At 45.4% G+C, this 9021-nt stretch overlaps 1 protein-coding gene across 1 annotated transcript; it reads right to left on the bottom strand.

Annotated features, from left to right (window-relative positions):
- Positions 1 to 1888: 1888 nt before the first annotated feature.
- TTR (transthyretin) lies at positions 1889 to 8290 on the bottom strand. The gene is made up of 4 exons (XM_002926665.4): positions 8135 to 8290; positions 6880 to 7010; positions 4854 to 4989; positions 1889 to 2148 (listed from the first exon to the last, which is right to left on the bottom strand). Exons 1-4 carry the CDS (start codon positions 8201 to 8203, stop codon positions 2041 to 2043), a joined length of 444 nt encoding a protein of 147 aa, XP_002926711.1. The 5' UTR covers positions 8204 to 8290; the 3' UTR covers positions 1889 to 2040.
- Positions 8291 to 9021: the final 731 nt, after the last annotated feature.

Genomic DNA, 9021 nt, shown 5'->3' on the forward strand with positions numbered 1-9021 from the left:
CAGGGACCAGGCAACACATTCTGCTTTATGCCAAGATGCTACATAGCTTCCAGAAGACAGATGACATTCAGAAAGGAAGGAGAAGGCTGAACGTTAAACTGGAAGTCAAATTGAGTTGATTTCAATGGACAAGATTCAATTTGTTGATGCCAAAAAGAAACGAGGCAAGAGCATTAAAAAGTTAAATTCAATTCAGATACATATATGGCATATTTTCGATCTGCTTGAGGTATAAAAATCCATAGCTATTTAACAGCAGCCAAATTGAAATGTAGCATTTTATAAACAGACAGGTCAGTGACCAATACAATCATTATTAATTATTAGATTGAATCTTACAAAATTGCCAATATTTGACCATTTAATCTATAAAAATGTCAATTTGACGTGGATTGGCCTAATATACACGGAAAAAGGACTTGCTAACCTCGTTAACAGAATTAGAGGCATTGATTTTACCACATGTATTTGGGGCAAAGCTTAATGAATACATGTTAAAAGCCTACACTCCACTTTCTTCAAATTTCTTCCTCTTTCTACATGGCCAGCTAGAGCATGGCAAGATTTTAGCTTTGAATTTGGCAGAAAATGGAATGACTGCTTAGGTGTGTTTAGGCCTCAACCTTGGGTCAGACCCAGGTTGTCCTGGGGAACCCTGGTTGAAAATTGTGCCCCAGAAGTAACTATCTCTGCCCCAGCCACACGGGGGACACCTGGTGATGAGTTTCCCAGCTTGGGTCCATATTGCCTGGAACTATACCGCTCGGTGTGTCTAAGGGAGACCATGCGACAAATTCTAGCTGGGGAAATGTCAGTGAGAATCATGGGTCTCACTGCAGCACAGGGGGAAGAAGATCATACTTTGTCTCTTCCCCCAGTCTGCCGACCGGGTGTCCCTTCAAGCCACAAAATAAACAAATCTGGCCCCTGAGTTACCATTTGGAGGAAAGCCACCCTGGGGGTCAGCAGACGAAGAACTCCTTCATCGGACTTGGCGCGAGGGAAAAAGAAAGTGTGGTTTTGTGAAGCCTCGGAGGTTGGGATTGTTATTACAGCAGCACAACCTAGCCCACCTTACTACCTCCCACCCGTCAACATCCTCGATCTCCATCTGTTCCCTCCATTTACCGCGTTGTTTCACTTTGTGTGGGCCTTGCAATCTCTGCTCTCTCGACCTAGAATAACTCCTCCCTTTTCTAGCTGGTAAACCGCCAAGATTCAGAAGTGAAATTTATTCAGTGTCCCTGTCTGACTTCTCCCGGCTGTTTGCTACGCCCTCTTTCCTCCCCTCGCTGAGCCTTGTACCCCAGCCTTGGTGAAATCACATTGACATCGTCATCTTCTCCAAAGTCTGTGAGCTCTTGAAATGCAGACACTAGATCTCATTCTTTATGTTCAGGGCGCCTAAAATAGCACTTGGCATGTAGGGTTTCTCAGTACATGAATTTTGGATGAGTCTAAGTGAATCGGGGTATGAGGGTTCTCTGATTACATCCTCTAGTCAGCTGACTGTGGGCTGCCGTTGGTCAGAACCGGATTAGAGACCTTGAGTCACTGCAGGTCTGTCCCTGCACAGCTGGGCACTGCTCTCAAAATCAGGAAAGCACTTAAAGGGAATGCACAGAATAAAGAAGTGGGTCCTCAGAATTTGTCTTTTGCTATTCAGTGAAGGTTAGAGGAAACAAAACCTTTCTCTTTCTCAGAATGTGTGTTTTTAATGGCCGTGGACCACGTCGTATACGTGCTGAGCTCGAAAGACATTGGAAATTGGGACTTCCCTCCAGAATTCAGCCAGAGACTTCTTTGAGTTCCTTTGTTTCTCTCTAAAATTCAAATTTTTTTTCTTTGAGAGGACAACAAGGGAATAAAAAAGTGAGCTCAAATGAAATGAGAAGTGCTTTAATAGGAACATTTTATTGTCTCTGCCCGAGTTTCTAGCATAGCTTATAAAGTGAAAACACTGCTTTAATAAAAATGGAATACTACTGGTTGCACAAAATCCTGTCCTTTCTGCTTCAGATCCACCCAGGGAGGTGTCCCTCATTCTTTGGGGCTGCTGACGAGGGCCGTGGTGGAGTAGGAGTAGGGGCTGAGCAGGGCTGCGATGGTGTAGTGGCGGAAGCCGGAGTCGTTCGCTGTGAACACCACCTAAGAGAGAGCACAGACAGGGCTGTTTCTATCAGAGCCTAGAAAGGTGAGTCCCTGAGAGGGAGACCACTGGAAGTCCAGTGCCAAGTTAATTCATTTTATTTTATGGTTTCTTTTTCTGGAACAGATGGAACAAAAAGCAAAAATCCAAAGATGCCGGTAAGAAGACTTCATGGGAGACTGATGCAGCCCTTGGAACAAGATTTTTTTCCTACCGCCTGGATAATCACGTCTCTCTCTCTCTTGCCTGTGTTTGTTCGTTTTTTGCAAATTCACGCTAAAAATCAGGTGGTGCTAGCCTAACTGAGGGAAATCACAGAGAACCTAAATGCTCTTGTCCATTTTCTTGGTTTTAGGAAAAGGAGGAGGAGAGGTAGTAACTGGCATTCAGGGGCCTGAGGACGGAAGAACGGGGACTGCCATTCTCACCGCACACTAGAGACCTGGAATTGTAGAGCTGACAGGGAATATTCTTCCCATTTTAGACATAAGTAAGTAAGCCAGACCTCTGAGTTAGGGTTTGGCCCAAGTTGATACAGGACAGAGTCAGGTTAGAAATTAAGGCTTCTGTCTCCAAACCCAGAGATTTTTCTCCCTCTATTCCTTTGCAGTTTTTTTTTTTTTAAGATTTTATTTATTCGACAGAGATAGAGACAGCCAGTGAGAGCGGGAACACAAGCAGGGGGAGTGGGAGAGGAAGAAGCAGGCTCATAGCAGAGAAGCCTGATGTGGGGCTCGATCCCAGAACGCCGGGATCACGCCCTGAGCCAAAGGCAGCCGCTTAACCGCTGTGCCACCCAGGCGCCCCTATTCCTTTGCAGTTTTTAACACGAAGAACAAGTATGTGTTTTTGTGTGTAAGAAGCAATGAAATGCGGAGTAAAAGCGGTGTGGGGTTCTCGTTATGATGGCAGAGTGCGCAGGGTCACGTGGGAATTTTGAAATAGACACACCTGGGTTGGAGCTCATTCGAGCTTCCTGATTGGATGGATTATTGACCAAAGTGTTGTTCCAGGTAGTCATGTCCTTCAGGCAGGGTTAGCAGAGCTTCTGAGACCCAGGCCCTGGGGGAGTCTAGATGCCAGAGTGAGACAACTAGGCAGGAAGCTGGTTCGGGAGAGAGATGCGGGGCAGCGAGGAGCCCTTTAATTTTACTTATTTTGCATACAGACCTTGGATTGAGCTTTGGACAGATCCTGGATAAATGAGTTTTTTCCTAAAACGGCAGAAGGAAGCCTTGGTTGTTTGAAAAAAAAAAAAATCTGACAGAACCAAACTGAAAATAAAAACAGCATGAGGGCAAGAGGAGGGAAGAATCACGGAATCTCTGAAGGAGAAAAAGCATTCCTTAAAGGCCAAGCGTCTGGAATCTCCCAGGGAAACTTCTGACATTGGCTTTCAGCTCCACTTGCTTCTTCCTCAAAACTGTAAATGGCATAGTCTGTGCTCACAGTCCCACCAAGTGAAGAGGACGACTAGTTCTGCAGGAAATTTCCTAACCCTCTCGATTAAAACAGGGCTGCCCGGGTCACAGGTGAGGGAGCAGGTGGCTGACGCAGAAGTGTGGGAGGTCTGGATCAGCAGAGGCTGGCAGGGGAGGAACTCACGGCTGGACCCCCGGCACCAGCCACAGAGTGGGACCCGGGACGCGCAGAGCAGCAGTGTGCTTTCACTTATGAATTTCTAGCGTTTAGCAGAGTGCTGGACACATAGAAGGCTTTTATTTTCCTAATGTTAGTTGAATGAGCGCTAAGGGAGTCAGGGCAGACAAGGAGCAACACGTCGTGGGCCGTGTGGCTGCGGATCCTCTCATTGGGCTGAGCCTGGGCAGACAAGGGTTCCCTGTGCTCTGGGGTGCAGGCTGAGACTTTAGGGGCACGTGTTTTGTGGTAGGCGCCTCCAAGCCCTGCACCATCTAAACGAGGCTCTCTGTCTTGCTGTCCCACTGAGGCTGGGCAGCCAAAGGCTTCTTGGTAGATGGGGCCCCCCATCTCCCTGGATGACTTGTGAGCCCCAGAAGTCAACCAGGCTCCTGCGGTTTTTCTGGCAACACCGCCTACCAAAAGAACCATTTGATGTCAATTGAAAGTCTCATCCATGACTAAGCCAGAGAGGATGGTTCCCTTTCACGCTGAGCTATTTTTGATGCAATTATTTGATCTTTGACTCTGACCAGCATGTCTGGATTCTCTTTCCGTGATAGCCATCTGTTTTAAAGGACTTAAGGAATTCCAGACAAGGAGGAGGCATCAAGATTGGGCCCGCGGATCACTCGAAGGTTCCTACTGCCTCATAAGCAAACGTGGAGTGTGAACCAAGGGTTACAAATGTGGCTCTATTATTATTGTTGTTAGCCTGACTTCTTATAGGAAGGAGGCTAAGGCACACCTGAGGCTAAGCCCAGCTGGGGCCCTGTTGTTCATTATTTCTGCTCGTCCCTTTACTAGACTTTGGGCAAGTTATTTCACTGCCCGGTGCCTCAAGTTCTTCCTTTGTAAGATGAGGATAATAATAACAGCCCCAACGGTCTGTGGAGGACAATTGAGTAGGTTAAATATAGAAAAGACAACAGTCTGGCACGTGGTGTATCTTCAACCAGTGTTATCTCTTGTGTTGCCGTTATCATCTTGAATTTGCTGTCTGGGATTAACAACAACAAAACAAAGAAAATACTAAAAAGCAATGCCCGTGTCTCTATGCTCTCACCTCTGCATATTCATGGAACGGGGAAATGCCGAGTGACTTCCAGTACGACTTGGTGTCTAATTCCACCTTGTATACCCCTTCCACAAACTTCTCAGCCGTTGTGAGCCCATGGAGCTCGCCAAATTCACTGGTTTTCCTAGAAGGTGCAAATTACAGGTTAAGTTAGGCATTAGGGGAATGAATGCCATGGCAAGGTGACACCACAGGCTCGTGCACGCGTGCACACATACACACACACACACTACGTATATGTGGGGGGAAATACATATATATGTACACACATATATATACATATATGTGGGGGGAAATATATCTATATCTATATCTATATTTCAAGAAAGGGAGAGGGAAGGAAAGGTGAAATCCCAGTTACTGAAATTAACTGACAGGAAATTTGTCAGAAAGATTTCAAAAAGCTTATTCTAGATTTTTCTTAGGAGACCAGAAGATATAGGTATAATGTTTCATCTCAAAAACAGTCAGTGCAATTCAGGGTTGGTGTTTGGGTGAAGGTTCGTAACTACCCCTTGGAAGTGGGGGCATGAGCCGCTTGGACTCTGCGGTCCCCATGACACCAGGGTCTTACTCCTTCCTGCCCCCTGCATGTGAGGGTGTCTTTCAGAGGTGGTATCACTTGAAAGCACAGGGGGAATGCCAAAGTGTAATGAGGAACCTGTACCTGAAATTATGTATCTATTTAATCTCTTTAATAACACTTTGCTAACAACAAATACGAGGCAACTCTTTTTAAAAAAATAACCAGGGAACTTCTGTTTCTATACAGTACCAGCTCCGTTGCTGATGTTAGAATTGCCCTCCATTAGACCTCAAAAACTGACAGATAAAAATGGAAATTGTCTTTACTAACTCTAATCATTGCCTTTCCACCTTTCTTCTTTTCTAGGAAGAAAATATTTAATTTCCTTTTTTTTTTGTCTTGTCAGAAGAGAGGATTCACATGAACATCTGAATATATTTGGTGTTCATTCTATCTCTTGCTTAGAATATTCTCTTAAGTACTTTCCACATTGTCCTTGGCATTTTAGATAACCACAAATGAATTCACAAATAAAAACTCAATTGAAACCACACCAACGCAAATGGTCTTCCCAGTGATGGGCGAAGAATCATAATGTGGTTCTTGAGATTCAATTAAAGCCCACAGAAATTTTCCTTCCTGGAGACACAAACACTTAGCAGTATTGTTTGGTGCTGAGGGTTTCTTGGCTGCTCAGTCGTTCAATGAGTTGGTTAAGGTTTGCTAATGTGCATTTTCTTTGAAATTCGTGCTAAGGGAGATGGGAAAACACTTTATGAAAATTATGCAGTGGCCGAGAAAGGTGAGAAGTCACTGTTGCCCCTGACTTTGGGTGATCGGTCTGTGGCCGTGCTCTGCTTACGTGTCTTTCTTGTCTGTGTCCTTTTGTTACCGAGAGCACCAGCCTCCAGCCTGGTGCCGAGTAGGTGCTCCACGAGCGCTGGTTAGACACAGCTCTGGATTCTGGCGGATCCAGATAAACTACAGACGCGTGCCTTGTCAGTACCGTCCCTCAAGTCCTTTCCTTTCATCAATAAACTGATACAAATTGTACTTCTTGCCTAAAATTCCAAGCCAAGGGCACTCAGCTTGAGTAAAAGTTTTGCAAAGGCACCGGGGAATTTGTGACACTCCTGAAATTGATTAATACGTGTGTGTGTGTGTGTGTGTGTGTGATTTCCTAGGCGCAGAGATCACAGTTTTCATTACCTTCTTAGAGTGGTCTGTGACCCAAGAAGGCAGTGGACCGCTACTAGAGACAGAGGAGAAGCTGACTCCTTTTTCCTTTCCCGTCTGTCCCTTCTGGGCGCTCCAGGAGAAGCAAAGCAAGAGGAGGGCGCCCTCCCCATGGCCTACTTGACCCCTGCCTGCATTTTCAATCTACTTGAAGATTCTTCAGCGAATGGTGTGAGGCGATCTCTCTAACAAGCGGCAGGGGAATGAGCTGCTAAAACGAGGTCCCAGGTCCGGGCTTGTTGGGTAACTTACCCGGAGGCAAAGGGCTCCCAGCTCTCATCAGCAGCCTTTTTGAACACTTTCACGGCCACGTTGACAGCAGGGCTGCCTCGGACAGCGTCTAGGACCTTGACCATCAGAGGACACTTGGATCCACCGGAGCCCTGGGCATAAAGAAGACCAGTGAGAGCTAAATAAAACCGGTAGGAGTGAAAAGATCTATTCTTTTTCTTATTTTAAGGTTTTATTTATTTATTTATTTATTTATTTATTTATTTATTTATTTATTTAGAGAGCTCGAGCAGGGGGATGGGGAGAAGCAGACGCCCAGCTGAGCAGGGAGCCTGACACAGGGCTTGATCCCAGGACCCTGGGATCATGACCGGAGCCATAGGCAGACACTTAAGCAACTGAGCCACCCAGGTGCCCCTGAAAGGATCTATCCTTTATGGTGTTAGAAACCTGGAACAAGGCAAGATGTACATGCCAATTGCATTTCCAGCAGTATACATGTTGATAGTTAATGAGCTCCCCTTCTCAGTGTAACAGATACATGAGTGCTCCCAGAGCAAGGCTGGTTTCTGCCTCCGGACATGCTGCGATCGACCGGGGATGTGTCTAATGAATTTTAAGGGAGAAAATAGGCCCTCTGAGAACAGTTGCATTGTGAAGCCTCGCTATTTGAGTGGAATTACTGAAAAGATGTAATGTGCCATAGAACCCAAGAGTTAGTTTCTCCCTCCTAGAGCATTTTAGTTCTCTGTTGCTGTAGTCATTCCCACTTACTAGTTGTAAAGTCATGCCAGACTATTTCATGACCCATTTAATAGTATTAGTTAATTCTTCTACAGGACTTAAGAATTCGGTATTTGACTAGAATGGTGTCCGCCAAGCCTTTCAAAAATTAATCAATAAAGACATTTCGATTAGCTGAGGGGAAATAAACTTTATAAAAGGATGCATTTCTGAAAACGTGATATTGGTAGCTTCGTGAATATCACGCCTTTATTTCTACCATCTATCTGAGGAAATGGAGCGGAGGAGCCAGGACCCTGCAGGCCCAGGGCACCAAAGCAATAGCGGGGCGCACCCAGGGTCCCAGCCCCGGTTCAGTGAGCTCTGCAGAACTTGACTCATTTTGAAGTTTGAATCAATGACATTTAAAAGCCCATGCGGGGTACCCTTGTCCTAGTAACAAAAGGCGGCTGGCAGAGCTGAAAGTAGTCACTTCTTCATCTAGTGGACCTAAGGGTCTGTATAAAAGGACTTTGCAGAATCAAGGACTCACCGCAGGGCCAGCCTCAGCCACGAGTACCAGTCCGGCGAGGCAAAGGAGGAGCAGACGATGAGAAGCCATCCTGCCAAGAACGCGAGGGCCTGTGTGGCGGCTGCCCCCAGCTTGGGGCTTTTATGCTCACTTCTCCCAAGCCATGCTGCGGATCCCTGCCAACAGACTCCAAACCTGCTGATTCTGATTATTGACTTAGTCAACAAAGAGAGAATAAGTAACTCACACAAATATGAACCTTGCCTAGAGAGATTAGAGTGTAGGAACATTAGCTCTATGAAATATTCTTATGCGTAACAGGTCATTGCCCAGCTAGATCACCAAAACAAAACACACAAAACCAAACATATTCTTCCCCCTGGTTGGCTGGAGACAGCAGAAGCATCCTTCGGATTTTTTTCCCCCCTTACAGATTTCTCTGCGTGGTTTTTTGTTTTATTTTTTTTCATTTTCTATACATTTTGTCTTTCGTTTTAGATGCTAGATGCAAGTTGTAATACTCTATTTCTCGTGGAAGGACGTTCGGCCTCACAGAGTTAAATACAGTGCATTAGAAAACATCACTGCACTTGGTATATGTCTGGCGGGGGGCGGTCAAGAGGAAAAACCCTTGACAGTGCTTGCATTTTAAAAAGCCTATGTTTTAGCCAAACAAACTCATCTGGAAGCTTTGCTTACTCAGCCATTTCTCCACTGGTTTTTGTGTTCTTCCCAGACAAGGTTCATCTCAACCCAAGAAATAATGATATATTTCAAACGGGCATTAAAGAGCCTAAAATACAGAGAACCAGATATCCTTCTTTTAAAAATGTTTATTTATTTATTTATTTTAGAGAGCAAGACAGCATGAGTGGAAGGGGCAAAGGGAGGGGGGAGAGAATCTCAAG

This window comes from Ailuropoda melanoleuca, unplaced genomic scaffold, assembly GCF_002007445.2.
Source record: "Ailuropoda melanoleuca isolate Jingjing unplaced genomic scaffold, ASM200744v2 unplaced-scaffold6034, whole genome shotgun sequence".
Classification (NCBI taxonomy): Eukaryota; Metazoa; Chordata; class Mammalia; order Carnivora; family Ursidae; genus Ailuropoda; species Ailuropoda melanoleuca.

What these genes read in the sequence shown, in the direction of transcription:
- TTR (XM_002926665.4), bottom strand. Translation starts at nt 8,203, where the DNA reads ATGGCTTCTCATCGTCTGCTCCTCCTTTGCCTCGCCGGACTGGTACTC. An exon ending in TGGCTGAGGCTGGCCCTGCG is followed by an intron (nt 7,011 to 8,134) that starts GTGAGTCCTTGA and finishes CTTTATGCCCAG; the next exon opens with GGCTCCGGTGGATCCAAGTG. An exon ending in TGGGAGCCCTTTGCCTCCGG is followed by an intron (nt 4,990 to 6,879) that starts GTAAGTTACCCA and finishes TGCACCTTCTAG; the next exon opens with GAAAACCAGTGAATTTGGCG.